This window comes from Ictidomys tridecemlineatus, chromosome 9, assembly GCF_052094955.1.
Source record: "Ictidomys tridecemlineatus isolate mIctTri1 chromosome 9, mIctTri1.hap1, whole genome shotgun sequence".
NCBI classification, from domain to species: domain Eukaryota; kingdom Metazoa; phylum Chordata; class Mammalia; order Rodentia; family Sciuridae; genus Ictidomys; species Ictidomys tridecemlineatus.
The window spans coordinates 141514639-141532977 of NC_135485.1; the positions used below are offsets into that span (position 1 = coordinate 141514639).

The following is an 18339-nucleotide window of genomic DNA, read 5'->3' on the forward strand; positions in this document are numbered from 1 at the left end:
CTGAGCTATGATGTTTGGTAAGTTAAGTGTATATTTCAACTTATTATGTTTTCATCTTATGATGTGTGTATCAGGACACAAACCTATCATAAGTTGAGGAATATATTACACTGTATATTACACTGTAGTTTTACAAGGTGTTAGTTACCATTGGAGAAAACTGATCAAAAGCTATATGACATTTTTTTTCTGTTATTTCTTACAGTTGCTTGTGAATCTTTTATAATCATCTCAAAATTTAAAATCTAAACATTTTTTTAAACTTATAAGATGTAACTAAAGTCATGCTCAGAGGGAAGTTCATAGCCTCCCTTACAAGTATTTAAGGAGAAAAGATAGAAAAAGTAGAGCAAATTAGCACAACCCCCCCCCCCAAAAAAAGAAGAAAGAGGTAGAAATCAAGGTGGTGGGGAACATAAGACTGGGAAAAACTACAAAGCTAAAAATGTTCATTGTTTTAAAAGGTTGATAGAATCATAAAGTTTATGAATCTCTTTCAAGGTAGATCCAGGAAAAGAAAAGTACTAATGTTTGAAGAATCTACTGATGTGTTTTTATGTTGATATTGTATCTGGGACTTGGTATATTCTCTTATTAGTCCTAATAATTAGCAGTCTATATGGCATTTTCTAGGTAAATGGTAATTTGTCTGTAAGTAATAATACTGTTATTCTGCTTTTCTTCCTTTAATTCTCCCCCACATCATGTTGTATTGACAAAAACTTTTAGTATGATTGTTTCAGTCAGCTTTTCACTGCTGCTACTTGAAGACAAACCAGAACAATTGTAGAGGAGGAAAAGTTTATTTAGGGGCTCATGGTTTCAGAGTTTTCAATCCATAAAGAGCAGGCTCCATTCCTCAGGGCTCAAAGTGAGACTGAACATCATGGAGGAAGAGTGTGGCAGAGGGAACCAGCTCACGTGATCCAGAAGCAGAGAGAGAGGTTACAAATATATACCTGCCAGATACAAATATATACCCAAAGCCACGCTCCCATTTCCCACCTCCTCCAGCCACACCCACCACTTTAGTTACCACTCAGTTAATCCCTATCAGGGGATTAATTCACTGATCGGTTTAGGATTCTCACAACCCAGTCATTTCTCCTTTGAACCTTCTTGCCTTGTCCTACACGTGTGCTTCTGGGGACACCTCACATCCAAACCATAACAATGATGTCGAATGTCAGCAGTGAGAGTGGGCAGGCTTGTATCCCTGCTGAATGTAATGTGGCACCTCTGCTCTGTCATCATGAAGAATGTGGTCATTAATGTCGGTTTCTAAAATCAAGAAAAATTACTTATATTTCTAATTTGTCAAGAGTGTTCTGTTCTGATTTATTTTGTTTTGACATATATGTCTGGTAAATTTACCAAATGAGTTTCAATATCAGTTAAATTGATTTTTTCCCCTTTTTCTCTCTTTTTGAATTACATCAATAGATTTTATAAATTTTAAATTTTTAAATTATATTTCATTTAAACTGTCAGTTTTGGCTAGAATGATGTGAGAAAACATTTAAAGATTTGTATTTTTTATTATAGAAAACTTTCGTCAAAGGAGATGGAGATGACATAGCAGTAAACTCAGTAGTTGACCAAAGGTAAAGTATTACCACAAAAATGTGATTTTCTTAATTATATCAATTATCATTTAAAGGTTTCTTTTAGTATTAGGGAAGTTTTGTCATGGTCTGCTAAGTTCGTTTTAAGTGACTTGTATTGAACTGATAAGAAACGCAAGTGTTACAGAGTCTGTAAGAGTGATTCACTGCAGAGGGTGATTTGGCCCCTGTCCCCCAGGAGATGCTTGGCAATGTCTGGTAACATTTTTATTTCTTACCACAAGCAAAGCCCAAGGACAGGGACATAGCAACCGGCATCTACTGCGTAACAATCAGGGACACTATTAAATAGTCTAAATGCTCAGGAGCAGCTCCCTATCTCACACATGACAAAGAACTTTCAGTCCAAAATATTGATTGTGCTAAGATTTAAAACCCTTAATTTAGGAAAAAAGGCCAGATATTGATTCCTATTAAATGTTGATGTGTAATTTATTTCACTTGTTAGATACTTATTAAGCTAAATAGCATTTAAAATATAGCATATTCATTTTTTTCTTTAGCTTTTTGGCTCCTCTCATTACTGAGTATGATAAACAACTAGAAGAGCTAAATGGCCAGCTGAAATATTATCAGGTATGAAATCTTAATTATGAATCTTTTTGTAATATTTTATTTTGAAAATATTAAAGATTCACATTCTTTTAAAAAATTGTCAGAAATAAAATATTTTGCTATAGTCAATCAATTCGTGGCTCTCTGTAAGCATGCATGTGTGTTTAAAGTTTCTCTTCAGTTTTGTTTTTTAATTCAGTATTTCCTTGCTCAGTATTTCCTTGTCTGGCAGGAACATCTTAGATGCTTAGTAGAATCTTTTGGTCACATTATTGCTTGCTTATATGCTTTTCTCTCTCTCAAACTAACTCATCCTTTAAGACCCTTATTATTTTCATTCTACCTGTCTTTCTTACTGTTTGCATAATGGACTTTCCTCTCAATTTGAAATAGTGTCTCAGTCAGATGCTTTTGTTTATATTTTTACATATTTTTATTAATCCACTTCTAATATAGACTTGAACTGCAACAGTTTTTTTTTTTTTTCCTGAAATCCTCTTAGCAATGAGCGCTTATTTTAGGAATGAAGGGAAAAAGAAACACAGAAAGCTGTCTCTTCAGACAGATTCTGGGTTCCAGGGCTTCTGAAACTAAAATCATGGAAAATTAGAGTAATAGCACAGAATTGTTCAGTGTACAATCTGAGTTTCAATGCATTACATTTTTAGAATATAACTAATATTTATAATGTGTTTCTTTGAACTGAGAATGTCTTTTACATTTTCTCCCCCAAATTTTTGATACTGGGATAATAATACAATAGAAGCATTTCTTAATTAAAATTTACACATCTGAAGCTAGGCCCACCAGCTGGCAATGACTTCTCTTTGTTAGAGCTTGAATATACTCATGATTGTATTTGGCTAAGATACCAATCCCTGGATCAGTTTTGTTGTAGAAAGGCAAGCAGGGTTGACTTAATTTAGTGCAGATGGAAGAAAGTATAATGAATTGACATAAAAACAACCCTTGAGACTGATTTTTCTCAGAATGGCACTTTAGACATGGCAGACACTAAGCACTTGCTGTCTTCATTACTTTTCTCTTTATGCATTGGTAGGATAAGATCCTGTGTTATGCTTTAAAGTATAGCCCATAGTAGGTCTTTAAATATCTGATGGATGATTAAATGACAAGGCTTATGGAAACATGATGGTTAGAGCTAGTTTAACATTCTCTTATTTTTCAATTAATGGATTAATATGTAGCTTTACTGAGAGAATACATGCTTACAATTCCTAAGAATAAAGTTAGGTTATTCTGTTGCATTTGGAAATATGTAGACTTCCATTTACAAAAGATTGTTCCTCTAATATATAAAGGTAAAAAATGAACCTAAGTTTCAAAAACAGGCTTTTCTTTAAATTGCATTTTCTATTTTATCATAAGCCAATTCTTAATTCATTTTCTAGTCTTTATTATGTACTTTTTAGCCTGTAGTCATTTAAATTTAAGCTAACCACAATAATGCCTTTTCATCTTTCTAATTGAAAATTAATGAACAACAGAAAGCTTTTTTTGCACAAATGATGTTTTGCTTTTATCTTTAGTGATTCTAAAGTTTTTGTGAATCTGCTCTCTATAAGTTGCTGAAATGGCATATTATGTGCTCTAATAGTTATAGCATAGAATAACTTATTATCTTGAAATTAGTCTTTATACTTTTTATTATAAGTTTCATGCATCCCTTTAGTCAGCTATTTTACTACAGTGTTTAGTTTCATTTTCATTTAGCCTTCTCACCATCTAAAGGTGATTACTAAATTAATTACTAGAAAGTCCAGAATCTATGATGATAAATAGTTGTTACTTATTTTAGAGACGAAAAAAAGATATTGACAGCTTCTTCTAGAATCACTGCTCAAATCGATATTATTAATTAGTAGAACTAATTCTTATGACTTACTGACTTGATCCAAAAATAGTCTATCTTCAAAGCAGGAAAAGAATTGCTGTAATTCTCTATAGAAAGATTTTCTGCCAGAAAAAAAGGTAAATAGTAGGGGGAAATTAGATTTTGTGAGAACTACTGTGTCAATTTCCTTCCCTTTCAAATAAATGTTTTGAAATATTTTACAGTAAAGATTTTAAATGTAGCCATTATTATCCATCTATAAATGTAACTGATATATATGTATCCTTTGTAAGTTTTTGCAAATAAGAAATACTTTTCAAGAAACACGTATATCTAAAAAATTTTTAAAGATCAATTTTTTAAAAAGAATTTTTAAATAAAGATAATTGCTATAGTAAAACCCAGATCTTTCGGCAGCACATTGAAGATCCACATCTTCCTTTTCCAGTTTTATTTCTTACTCCATGTCTGGTCAGTGCTCAGTTATCTGGTAGTAAGTTAATTCATTTTGGTTTAAGTGTGATTCAGGCATAGCAGGGTTCTGGGAAAAATTCACCTTTCACACCAGCTTTATAATAAAGTTAGAATTGAGTATTGCTGCTTTCTGAGAGCAAGCTACCTTGAGCTTCTCTGGTTGGAAGGGAGAGAGGAGGACTTGGAGAATTGTCTGTCCTATGTGTCTTTTGCCAGGGCTCACTCCAGCCTGGCTCCTGTCCTTCACCAGGGTGCACAATCAAGGTCAATGGGCATGTCCAAGTTGATGGCACTTTCAAGTGTAATTTTTACCTGGCCTCCTTCTTCCACTCACCCATTTATTCTTGTTGAGAGCCAACTAGTTATTATTTGCCTTTATGCTTTTTCTTATAGTTCTCCTTCCTTTTTGTTTTGAAATCCTAGGAGTCCCTTTATTCCCTCAGAGAAAGTTCATCAAAACTTCAACTTGTTCCCTGTGCAGGATGTGTTTTGTTCTTCAGAATGTGTTTTATTTTTAAACTCTCTTTCCTGCTAAGTATAAGTCAGTGACCATGCCTGATTTCCACAGCAGCCTTGCATAGTGCAAAGGTATAGATAGTTAATGAAGCTGCTGAGTCAGAGACTAAATGAATGGCTGCTGAAGAAAACCAAAATGCTCACACTTAAGGGGGCTTCACCTAAGCTGAATTAAGATATATCCAAGATATGGGAATCATCTGGTGTTTGTTATAATGTGATACTGAGAGGTAACTTTCATCCTTTTTTCATGGCTACAAATGTTAGGAATTATATGTACAAATATTTTTCAATGTATTACATAAAGTATTTTATCTTATTTATAGCCTATTCAAAGTGAATGTTTTCTTATGTTCTGTGAATTATCAAACTATTCACATTTAAAGTTGATTATTAAAAGTAATGAGTAAGTTTATCTTAGACTAATATTAAGTCAGATTGCTTCCATGTGAATAGACTAGTTGATGGAGATTTAATCATCTGGAAAATGTATCCTTACACCATATCTTATTCTTTCAGCAACAGATGGGTGAGATGAAACTACAACTTGAAAATGTCATCAAGGAAAATGAAAGGTAGGTCATTTAGCTTTTGGTTCTTTTTTTGCTGTTTTTGGCAACTTTCAGTTTTATATTTGATACATAAAATCTACTGGTTAAAGGACTATGCTCTGGCATCTGATTTTTGTTGTTGTTGTTGTTCTATTCCTGGCTCCAATTCTTGTGACCTTAAGTAAATTATCGAACTTCTTTCTGCTTAGTTTTCTCATCAGTGAATTGGAAATATTAACGAAACCTTTTTCATAGGGTTGTCTGTAAGGATAAAGCCTTTTTTCAAGGACTTGAAATAGGGCACACAATAAGTATCTTATAAATGTAATCAATTGAGTGTCATGTATTATATATTTTAGGAAACATACTGATAAAGCAGAAATTTGTCAACCCCCATCCTGCTTAGGAGGGACTAAAAATGTTGCCAGTACTGATATGTCTACCCATATTTTCGTCCCTGTTTCCATTCTTCTAACCTTTGCCAGAAGTAAACACTATCATGAATTTTGTTTATCTCTGTTTAAAAATTTTATAGGTGTGTCTATCCACAAACAATATGTTGTTTAATTTTTCATGTTTAAAAACTATATAAACATCATGTCATCTAGTAGTCTGGTACTTACTTTTTTTCACTGAATATCATTCACAAGTACGAGAGTTTCCAGGGATGAAATTACTATGTCAGAGATTATACAGCGGTTTAACCTTACAATATAATACCAACTGAATTTTCAAAGTTACATTCTCACCAGTGATATTTCTAACTTTATATTGACCAATACATTTTACTAGCACTAGCTCTTATCAACCTTCTTAAATTTTGTTACTTTGTTCATTGTGGTTTTAATTTACGTTTTCTAAATACTAATATGGCTAATCATTTTTCATGTTTGTTTACCCATTTGGTTATCTTTTCTCATGAAATATTTATTCATCTTTCCCATAATTTTCTATTTATCTTTTTCTTATTAAGATGTCTGTATTTCCCTTACATGCCTCCTAGTGGTAAATTTTTAATCTTATCTGTAACTCCAGCTTCAGAGATATCTAAGAAATATAGTTTCAGGCTTTTGGCCACTCTTATAAGAGGCAGAAATATGGAAATGAACAGAAATGAATAATAAGCGGCAATTATTCATACAACATAGTAGACCATAGATGTTTAAAATATCTATTCCCAGGTTACAGGATTTGAGGAACAGAACTTTCTTTTTCTTTCAATCTTAAGGTAGTGGAAAAAACTATCTTAAGATCTTTATTGGGAATATAAGGAAATTCTAAAAAGCTTTCTGTTTTTAGAATCAGAAAACAGAAAGAATATAAAGTTAGTACTTAATAAATTAAAGTGATTTATTTTGCATTATTGTTTAATAAGTTTGTTGGTTTTTGTTTTCTGATATATAAAGTTTTAAAATTTGACTTCACTTTTCCTGATTATCATATCTTTAGTGCCAATGTTAGTCAGAAATGTTCAATTAATATTTGTTGTAGTAACATAAAACATTTATATATATTCATATTTACATATATATTCCTGTTTAGATCTAGATGCTTCAAGAAAGAGAGGCTCATGTTATTTTAAAGCAGTTGGAATATATAACGAGGAAATATATGTACTGAAACTGGAACTGGGAAAACATCAGGATCATCACTGAGGATATGCTCCTCTTTCCAATTCACAGGGTCTCACCCTGCCTTCTGTGTAGCAGCTACTTCCACTCTTCTAACCAAAAGGAGAATTCTGTCTCTTCTATAGTTCAAATTCAAGACACCCAATCCTGTTGGTTTAACCAACTACCAACACTTGTATTCATCAGAGCTCTTCATACCAGCCAGCTTATGGTAGACCTTGATTGATAGGGCTGCCCTTGACTTAATCATTGACTTCCCTGTACACAGTATAGCTCATGCAGTTTCCTAGAGTCATGGGCTATGGACGGGGTGACTTAAGTCTGGGCACGGCAGACACAGTAACTACAACATATCCTTGTAGATCAGGATGCAGTTGTGAAAAACCTTTCTCTGACTGGAGATATCAGATAAGGCTCAAACTGCTGGGTGAAATTCAAGATGACTCTTTCAGAATAAGTGGTATTTCATTAGCTGAAAATAAAATAAATTACAGGTCTATTAATATGGCTATACCTCTGCATATTTAGGGAAATTATTCATGATGAGACTTGGATGGGGAGTGGGGACCAGATTACACAAGATTTTACATATTTTGCTAAGGAGTTTGAACTTTTCCTACAGATAGCAGCAGTACGGTGAGCCCTTGAAGGATTTTAAGCACAAGAGAGGGTGAGGGTGCACTTTAGAAGGATTGTTTCCAGTTATACTTCAGAGCTGGAGAATACCCTTCCTTGGAGTGGCCTAAGAAGAGAATCAATAATTTGCCTTCTCAGGCTATTCTGCATTAACCCCCAAAATAAAGCCTGCCCCATAGTCATGGTGTGGACATTGTCACTGAGCAGGCTTGGATTTAGAGGATGAAGAAAGTTTGTCCAGTGAAAGGAGAGGTCACACAAAGCAATTGTCTAGAATGTTTTGTGTTTATGTATATTTGTCTAACTCTCTCTTCTGTCTCATTTAATTGATTCTAAGATGTACTTTCTCCCCTTTGTCCATTTTAACACCTCCAAAGTGAGATGTATCCAGAGTCCATGGCATGTCAAAGGTTGTAGGCAGCAGTTTTTCTTTTTCTTAGTACATAAAAGAACAGTACATCTTAATATCAAGAACAAATCCAGTTCAGAGACATATAGGCTGGAATTGTGTTTGAGTCTTCTTTGTCTTTATTACTCACATTATAGCTGGCATCAGATATAGTAGACACCCTCTTATCTTCTGACAGACTAGTTGGTTTTTTGTTTGAGAGTCAAAAAACTGGTGGATAATAAAAAATAGATAATTTAAAAATTTTGACTTTGAGTTAATATAAAGGAACGTGCATTCCTTAATTTTTTGATATGCCAGGGTCTTAACTTTAAGTCTATTAATTGTAGTTTTTTGTTGTCTGTCATGTGTAGACCATATAAGTGTATTTCATTTATAATTTCCTTTTCAATTTCTTTGAAGAAGAATGAGAATTCAGAGATCCTCTTTATTTCCTTTTAATCCTATGTGACTGTAATTTTTCTGACTTCTTGTAATTAATTATCTTCACTACTTCCATTTTAACAGCAATTGTTCAATTTATATTTATTGAGATTTTCACATTTGGCTTAGGTTTCACAGAAAAAACAACTTCTATACTTTTATTAGTTTGTGTCATATTTAATTCAATTATGCAGTTATAATAACAAATTTTGGCAGATATTTTAGCTTGACTTAAGATCTGCTGCAACCTCCTTTTAATATGTTTTCCTATACTTCAGAGGCTGGAAAACTGTTAACTAGTCCAGGATATGAATTGGGTGCTGCTAATGATAAGCACTTGAAGAGACCTACATTGAGACTCAAGTAGGAAGAGAGGCTGAGCCTCTGGCATGTATTTGATTGTGAGGATCTAACAAGTGTAGTATGGCTCTTGAGCCCACTGCTTTAGCAGTCACATCTCTCACAGCTGTAACAGGGTGCTCCTGTGAATGTCAGCTCTGCCAGCAACTTCCTGATCTCAGGATCTCAGCCAAACAGGTGTGATCCTGTAACCACCAATTGGTATAACTATTTCCCGATAGTCCAGCTTTCTCACAGTGGCCAATCTACCAGTTCCCTCAACAAACTAGTTCTGCAGTTAGCTAAACCAGTAAGATTGACTTTTTCCCCCAGAATTTGTAGTGTACTATAGAAACCAACTAACTAATGGTAGCAGCCAAAAAAGCAACTATGCATGTTACTATTGGATGTGTGGTACTATTAGAGTTATTAATAACAAGGATAACACTGTTTGCCTCCTGGAATCTTTACATGATTTCCCTTCTTACTATCAAGCCAAGTAAGTATGATAGAATTTTCTCCTTTCTATTTTCCTATGGCTCTTCCATTTTGATTTGTTTGTGTATTTGAATGAATATAAATAGAACCATAACTGTCTTATTAACCTGTATATAATCTGTTCAGATATTTGTTGAACTAAAATCATGGACTTTTATGGATTTTTTTTACCATACTGCATTGCCATTTTTTCATTGCTGTGGCCAAAATACCTGACAAGAACAACATAGAGGAGCAAAAGTCTATTTTGGCTCAGTGTCAGAGGTTAGCCCATGGTCAGCTGAGTGCATGGTTCTGGGGCCAAGGTGAGGCAGAACAGCATGGCAGAAAGGCATGGTAGAGGAGCACTGCTCCATTCATGGTGGCCAAAAAGCAAAGAGGGAGGGGAAGGTGCCCCAGGGAAGAAGAGCCCCTCCAGGCCACACCCTCTGTGACCCATCCCATCCAGCCATGCCCCGCTGGTCTACAGTTACAATCCATTTAGACCATTCTAACTAGGTTACAAAGCTCCCATATTCTAATCATTTCACCTCTGAATATCCCTGTATTAACATAGGAGCTTTAAGAGTACATCTCATATTCAAACTATAACACATACATAAAAATAAATAATATCTTAAAATAGATTAACTCCCTAAACCTTTATGGTACTTTAGTGGTTTTTCTCAATTATATTGCTAATATCTTTGTAGAATCAGATAAAATTTATCTAATCAGTATTTACAAATATGTATTTGTATGTTTCAAAGAAAACAAGGCCAAAAATAAGCAAGGACATAGAGAATATAAGGAGCTCGTTCCAAGTATATGTGCATGTGTATATCTTTTGCAAAAACTCATGTATTAGCCAACAACAATATACTTTATTTTTCAAAGATGCTTGAAACGTTTACATAGTTATAAATTGCAAGCCCTGCCCACCACATGCACACATACAAATTAAAAAAAATAAATCACGCCTATAATAAAATAGCAAAAGATGGACACAAAGAATTTCTCTTTACTACATTTTCAAATAACTTCAGATAAAAAGAATCAAATACTAAAATTAAAAACTACTGAAAATGGACAGACTAGGCATGTCAGTGCACATCTATAATGCCAGCTACTTGGGAGGCAGAGTTAGGAAGATCCCTTAAGCCCAAGGGTTCTGACCAACTGGGTGACATCAGATCTTGTCTCCAAAAAAGAACAGAATATCAAACTAATGAGATATAGCCAAAATAGTTCTCATAACAATTTGTCATTTTTAATAAGTTGAAAATAGATAGTATTGTTTCCATTAAAGGCAGAATAGGTAATTAGTCTTCTTACGAGAAAAACTATAAATCTGGACAAAAAATAATAAAAATCAAATCTGTTTAAAGGAATGAGAATTAGTATTATAATACCTCTATTATAGAAGTAAGAACAGGAAAAGAAAGAAATGCAGAAATGTAAGCCTGCATTTGGGACTTTTTTCCCCTGGTGGTATACTGTCCCTAAAGAGGTGGAAAGAGGTTTAAAAACTAAGATGAACTTGAGACAAATTTACATGGCTAGAAAGGTGAATATTGACTTTCACTGTCCATGGAATTGTAATAAGATAGCCTAGGAATAGGAGTGACTCCAAATGGACTGATGTAAAAACGTGCCTCTAAAGGGTCTTGACTCTTTGATATTGGCATAAAATGATCAGGATTCGAGAAAAAGAAAGAAGATCATTTTAAAGGAAGATGACATCATTGTTAGGCCACAAAATATCAACCGAACTTTTTTATATGTAATAATATAGCTTATATGTGGCATAAAAAGAACAAGTGACTGGAAGATTAGAGTTAGCACGGTAAAACAAGGTTCTAAATCATAAATAATGGGAAATAGAAACAGATCCACAGGCTGGTCTCCAAAATATGCTTAATAGTTTCAATGAAATGAGATACAAAATTGAAAACTTTGATATGAGAACTAAAACCTTTTTTAAAAAAAGGACCAAATACAAATTCTAAACTGAAAAAACATACATTACTAGAGATGAGATGTAATTGAAGAGAGAATTAGTGGAATGCTTCAAGATCAGAGAGACAAGTGGAGAGAATATGAGAGTAAGGTAAGAGATGCAGGGAAAATAGTGAAAAGAGCTAAAATTCATGAGTATTTAACCCTTAAACAACATGGGTTCAAACTCTGTGGGTCCACTTAGAGATTTTTTTTAAAAAATGAAGTAGATTTCCAACAATTTGAAAAAGTTGGCAGATTAACAAACTATGTAGCCTAGAAATGTTTTTTAAAAGTATGTCATGGATGCATAAACTATATGTAGATAAGAGTATATTTTACCATTTACTATCATAAAATCTACTCAAATAAATGGTAAAATTTTATTAAAACTTACAAAGACCATACATGGCACCATTTATAGTTGAGAGAAATAAAAACACATGTAATGATACATAATTAGATCTTTGTTTTATTATTTTGTCCATTTCATTTGCTATTGATTTAAGATCATAGGGAGAATTGATAGATTATGATGCAGTAAATTTTTGATGAAGAAATATATGTCATTAAAATGTTTATAGAAAAACTTTCATAATAGAATGTAAATATTTTAATAATAGTTTCAAAGCAGACTATATCAGCGGCATGACAAAAATCTATTTGTTTATTTTTAACAGTAAAAATTTTGCTATAAAATACATTCTGCTAGAAAATACAGCATTATTGTTTTTCTCTGGAATTGAGCATGTCTTTCCTGAAATCTTACCATATTTCTGTTCATTTTTCTCTATTAAACATAATTTTATATCTATATGACAAATCTTTTAAAAATACTGTTGGATATCTTAAAATAAAAACATTCCTATTATTGATACTTCTAAGTACTTTTTAATTATAAAATAATTAGCAAGTCTTGTCCTTCCTTAGAGAGTAATTTTCATTATTTTTAAAGTAATTATTTCCTTCATTTTATTATATTTGAGAACTTTGTTTTTTCTAGTTTCAGAGGAGATTTGTAGTATGAGATACTTAAAGTTTTAAGTGGATAGGATGTGACTTGCATTTTCACCTTGAGATATATTTGCTATAAATAATATTTTATGGTAGCAATTATATTAAATATGTATTTTCAAAATTTTTTAATATTATAAAATTTGATTCCTTTTAGTTTTATATGATTAAAAATTATATAAAACTATATATATAAAAGTCTCTCAAGTTGTACTTTTACATAAAATTAAAGTCTCAAGTTGTACTTTCCTATCTTTTTTTTTTTTTGGTAATTGTTTTAAAGCTTGAAATATCTGTAATTTAATATTAAGATTAAAGGCTGCCTTTATTTTTTTTATGTGGTGCTGAGAATCGAACCCTGGTCCTGCCCATGCAAGGCGGGCACTCTACCACTGAGCCACAATCCCAGCCCCACTGCTCTGTTTTTTAACTGAACTAGTTAATTCAGATGAGTTTTGCAAAATACATTGAAGAAAGTAACAAATAATTCTGCAAGATATAAAGTGCCATATATCTGACTACATGATACTAACACTTGAAATTACTTTCTAAAATGGCTTGTTTTTATCATTTACTAAGGTGTAACATCTGAATTTTGCCTTTTTTTCTTGAAAAAATAAAATCAAGGACAAATTGAGCTCTGCTTCAGTTAATTATTACAATTTTAATGCATTTGAAATTGTTCATCTTTTTTTAAAAAAACACAGCATTTAATGGTGATTAAGCACTTTAAATGTTTTATTTGAAGTCTACTTAAAAATTGTACAAAGAATTATTTTGGAGCCACGTGTTTATTTAATTGATCCCGAAACAGTAATTACTGCATTAAAATAAATTGAAATTATTGCTACATTAATTGTTTTTCCCAAAGGTTGCACAGTGAATTAAAAGAAGCTGTTGAAAAGCAATTGGAGGCCCTTCCCTTTGGCTCAGAGATAGGAAGTGACATATATACAGATGAAGAAACAGTCAAGAACCTTCAAGAACAACTGCAACTAGCCAATCAAGTAAGTGATGGTATCTTTTAAAGCTTTAGACTGATTTTACAGAGATTTTTAAAAGTTTGTGCTTTATATTATTTATGAGTGATAGAAAGTAACAAAATTATTGGCACTTAATGATTTTCTTTAATTTGTCAGAATTGCTTTTAAAAAAAAAAAAACCTTGTATAAATACCATTTGGTATTTGCCCAGTATACTTTTTAAAAAAAATATATATTTTTTTTAGTTGCCAATGGATTTTTTTACTTTATTTGTTTATTTATATGTGGTGCTGAGGATCGAACCCAGGGCCTCACACATGCCAGACAAGCGCTCTACCACTGAACCACAACCCCAATCCCCCCCAGTATCCTTTTTAACTGAATCATAAAGCTTTTGATATGATTAATTTTTTTGTTCTATAAGAATATTTTAATGTGAAAGGAATTTTTAAAAGAAAACCACATTAGCTGGGTATAGTATTACATACCTGCAATCTCAATGAATTGGGAGACTGAAGCAGGAGGATTAAAAGTTCAAGGCCAGCCTCTACAATTTAGCAAAACCATGACTCAAAATTAAAAAAAAAAAAAAAAAAGGTTGAGAGTGTAGATTAGTGGCAGAGTGTCCCTGGATTTAGTGCTTAGTACCACACACACAAAAAATAATAAAATAAAATAAATAAAAAAGAAAATAATTTTATCCCACCTCCTTAAGTTTACATTTTTCATTTTTCTGTGTTTTCTTCTGATATTCTTTTATTCAATTTTCAAAGGTTATACTATTACATTTTTCTAAAGTCATAGTTCTCTTAGAATTATACTTTTTCTCTTTTTTTCTTCCCTCATAGTGATTAAAATCTATGGGAAGCTGTAACTGTGTTCTACATATCCTGTTTTTCAACACTATAAATTTTTGTCAGTTTATACATAGAAGAATTTATTTTACAACTTCATATTCTAAGTGTCTCACATCTTTCAATTGCTATTCTGCTATTTTCTAGCTGTGTAATTATAGAAAAATTTCTTTGGACCTCAGTTTCCTCACTTATAAATGGGGTTAGAATCATAGATCACAATTTGACTTTATAATTATCAGTAAAAAGTCACATTCTTTGGGAGTTTGGTTTTGAAATTCTTTGCTTATGAAAGTGATATTTTAGTTAAGTCAGAAAGGCTATATTTGTCTTGAAAAGAAACATGTATTTAACATTGAATTTTTTTAAAAAAAAAAGGTAAATTGAAGGAGTTTAAAAATCAATTAGGAATAAATGATGAGGAAAGCATAGTCTTTGTTCCAGACTAGGAGGGATTTACAGTCGTTTTTATGAAGTAAGTAAGTGGAAATTAGCTTATACTTAAATGACTTCTTACCAAATATTAAATCTATCCTTCAAAAGCTGTGGCACTGTGTGCACTTCTTACTACTTCAGAAGTATTAAGAAACCCATTAAACAGAATTGTCAAAATGTCACTTATGCTTATTACTTATAGAGGACCTATTTTTGCATTTATTTATGAAAGTCTTATAAAACACAAACAATTGCATTTTTATCCATTACTAATTGAAAGAACTTGTGTCATGTATCAAAATTCCATGAACCCAAACTAATCAGATAAAAATTAAATATAATTTAAAGTCAAATATTGGGAGAAAAAAAGAATTCTTAGTAACATTATGCTTCATCAAAGTACAGCCAGCCCTTTGTATCTTTGTATTATATATCAGTGAAGCAACTATGGATCAAAAATAGCTGGAAAAGCTGGGTGCAGTGGTGCACACCTTTAATCCCAGCAGCTTGGGGGAGGCTGAGACAGGAGGATCCTGAGAGTTCTAAGCCAGCCTCAGCACTGCTGAGGCGCTAAGCAACTGAGTGAGACCCTGTCTCTAAATAAAATACAAAATAGGGCTGGGGATGTGACTCAGTGGTCGAGTGCTGCCAAGTTCAATCCTTGGTACTCCTCCCCCTGCCCCCCAAAAAATAGCTTGGAAAAATTTTTTTCTGTACTGAACATATACAGACTTTTGTGTTATTTATTGCCTAAGCAATCTGTCATCAAAGTATGTAGCATTTATATTGTATTAGGTGAACTGCAGATAATTTAAAGTATACAAGGTGATACACTTAAGTTATATACAATTATATATACTTAGGTTATATATAAAAGATAATTTAAAGTATACAAGGTGAGACACTTAGATTATATACAATTACTAAGACATTTTACATAAGGGACTGTCATACACAGGTTTTGGTATCTGGGGAGGCAGCAGTGGGATGAGGCCCTGCAAAGGGCACCCTGTGGATACCAAGGGAGGACTGTAACAAGCACGCCATGGTAGACTGCCAGTCTAAACATCTTCATTCTTTCCTTGCATATTTATATCTCCTTGTCCCATGGCAGACAGACCTGCTGAGCCAGGTTCTGGCAGTGCAGTAGGGAGTGCTGGTTCCTGCTCTGGGTGCACACAGACTTAGAAGCTAAGTATGGCAAGATGGTGGGTGTTGATTCTAGTCACATTGGTTCCATTTTACTTTCAGACACTGTGAGTGTCTCACCTTCCTCATTTATATATGGAGATTATAATAATTTTTATCTTATGGGGTTCTTATGGCAATTAGGTTTTTAAAATCCCCATAAAGCACTTTATAATGCTGAGCATATATGTAGTTAATTGATTTACTGTATTTTTATTATTACTGAGCAGCAAGATAGACAAGTAAGAATTAAAATCATGTGCAAAAGATATAGTGTAGAGCAAATATATTGCCTTAGAAGCTGATAGCAAAAATACAGTATTAAGTAACTTACTTAATATTTTTAGTTTCGAATATGGTGTTTTGTTACAGTAGTGTGATTTTAAAAAATCTTTGTGGAAGGCAACTTGACACTAAGAACTTTAGAAATGTTTGTATCCTTTGACCAAGTAATTAATTAAATAATGATATCAAGTAGATTCTAGGAACTCTCCTGAAGAGTTACATGTGAAAATATATGAATAAATATGTTTATATAATATTTCTAACAGTGAAAATTTGGAAATAGTTTAAAAATCTAAGATGTGAAATTAGTTAAATTGTGGTTGGTCCAAATGATAAATTCATACTATTTAAAAAAATAATATATTAGTTTTAGGGTTTTGTTTTGTTTTTGCTTTGTACCAGGGATTGAACCCAGGGGCACTTAACCACTAAGTCATATTACCAGTCCTTTGTTGTATTTTATTTTGAGAGAGAGTCTCATTGAGTTGCTGAGGCTGGTTTTGAACTTGCAATCCTCCTGCCTCACCCTCCTGAGCTACTGGGATTACAGGCATGTGCCACCACACTCTCTTAAAAAATAACATACTAGTATATAATGTGGTACTCAAGATTTAGTTTAGTGTCCACCATGATCATCTGAGAGGTTGTTGAAACAGATTACTACTCTCCTAGCCACACTCAAGTTTGTGACCCACGATATCTGAGATATCAATAGTTTGCATTTCTAACAGTTCTGAGATGAGGCTAGTGATGTAGTCTTTTTTTAAAAAAAAATATTTATTCTTAAATTTTAGGTGGACACGATATCTTTATTTTTTTACACTTATGTGGTGCTGAGGATCGAACCCAGTGCCTCATGCATGCTAGGTGAGCACTCTACCACTGAGCCACAACTCCAGCCTGCCTCCATGTTAGTCTTTTGAGAACCCACTAATTCTAGGAGAGTATGGGTTTTGTAACTACTAATGCAAGTGATGCTTGTCATCAGGCAGATTGGGGAAAAAAATAGAACCTTTTGAAGTATGAGACATTTCTATGACTTGAGTCATTAAGAAAATGAAATGAAAACTAAGTTTTACGGATATGAAGAGAATTATCTGGGATTATTCAGCCAAAATTTTTAAGATAACATAGGTGAACTGCAGATAGTTTAAAGATTTCAACCCAAGTCTTTGGGCTTCAGATTCTGTGTAAGTCTACACTTTTTAAAACTATGGTAGTATTTAGGCAAAACCAATCTATGGCATTAGAAGACAGGACCACAGTTTTTTGGTGGGATTCCTGACTTTCATTTGATGGTAATAATGCTCACTCTCTCAAACTGAATGCTGATTTATGACTGTGTTCACTATGAAAGTTCATGATTTCCGAGTTTTCTGAACGCACGTTATACTTCACTAATTGTTTCATAGAAACTCAGAAACCTATATTTACTCACTGTGTTCTTTTTAAAAATGCATACTGTTACCTTTCACCTTCTTACTGAAGCTAAGAGGGTGGATTTGCTCTGACCTAGTATTTGAAAGGTTGGACTTATGGACAAAGCGATGAAGATTTCTTCCAGACTCAGTCAACAACTTGCTGAGGGACCTTAGGCAAGTTACCTGAACCTTGGTTTCTACTTCTATGTAGTCAGTAATGGCCTCTACCTAATAGAGTAGCATTCCTCAACCTTTTAGGTTTTAGGATCCTTCTTCAGAACACTTAAAAATTATTTAGAACCTTAAAGACCCTTTTGTTTTTGTTTTGTGTTTTATATATCAATCAATATCAATTGTATTACAAATTAAAACGTACTTTAGAATTTCTAAGGTTTATTCTTTCTGTGGAACAACTAACAGTTTGTTTTTTTCTTTGTTAACTTTTTTCCTTCTTTTTCTTTATTTTCTTCTCATTATTATTGTTTTGGTGTTGTTGTTGTTGTTGTTGTTTTAAGAGGGGTCTTGCTGTGTTGCCCAAGCTGATCTCAAACTCATGTGTTTAAGTAAGCCTCCTGTAAAATAGTTTTAGTCTTTCTCTCTGATAAGGCTGTGGAATGTGAGAACTAAGATAATTTCAGAGAAAGAAAATTTTCATCTTTGGGATTATTCT

The 18339-nt window shown here is 32.9% G+C and overlaps 1 protein-coding gene across 3 annotated transcripts in view; it reads left to right on the top strand.

The window, feature by feature from the left end:
- The window catches only part of Sclt1 (sodium channel and clathrin linker 1), a 172694-nt gene that overhangs the window by 28244 nt on the left and 126111 nt on the right, over nt 1–18339 (top strand). For all 3 annotated transcript variants that reach the window (XR_013425526.1, XM_078020706.1, XM_078020705.1), the window contains exons 3-6: nt 1546–1604; nt 2129–2201; nt 5545–5600; nt 13375–13510. Coding sequence is in view for 2 of the 3 variants with exons in the window: in XM_078020706.1 (XP_077876832.1) it covers nt 1546–1604; nt 2129–2201; nt 5545–5600; nt 13375–13510 (324 nt within the window). In the remaining variant the exon portion in view is untranslated. The remainder of the gene's footprint in view (nt 1–1545; nt 1605–2128; nt 2202–5544; nt 5601–13374; nt 13511–18339) is intronic.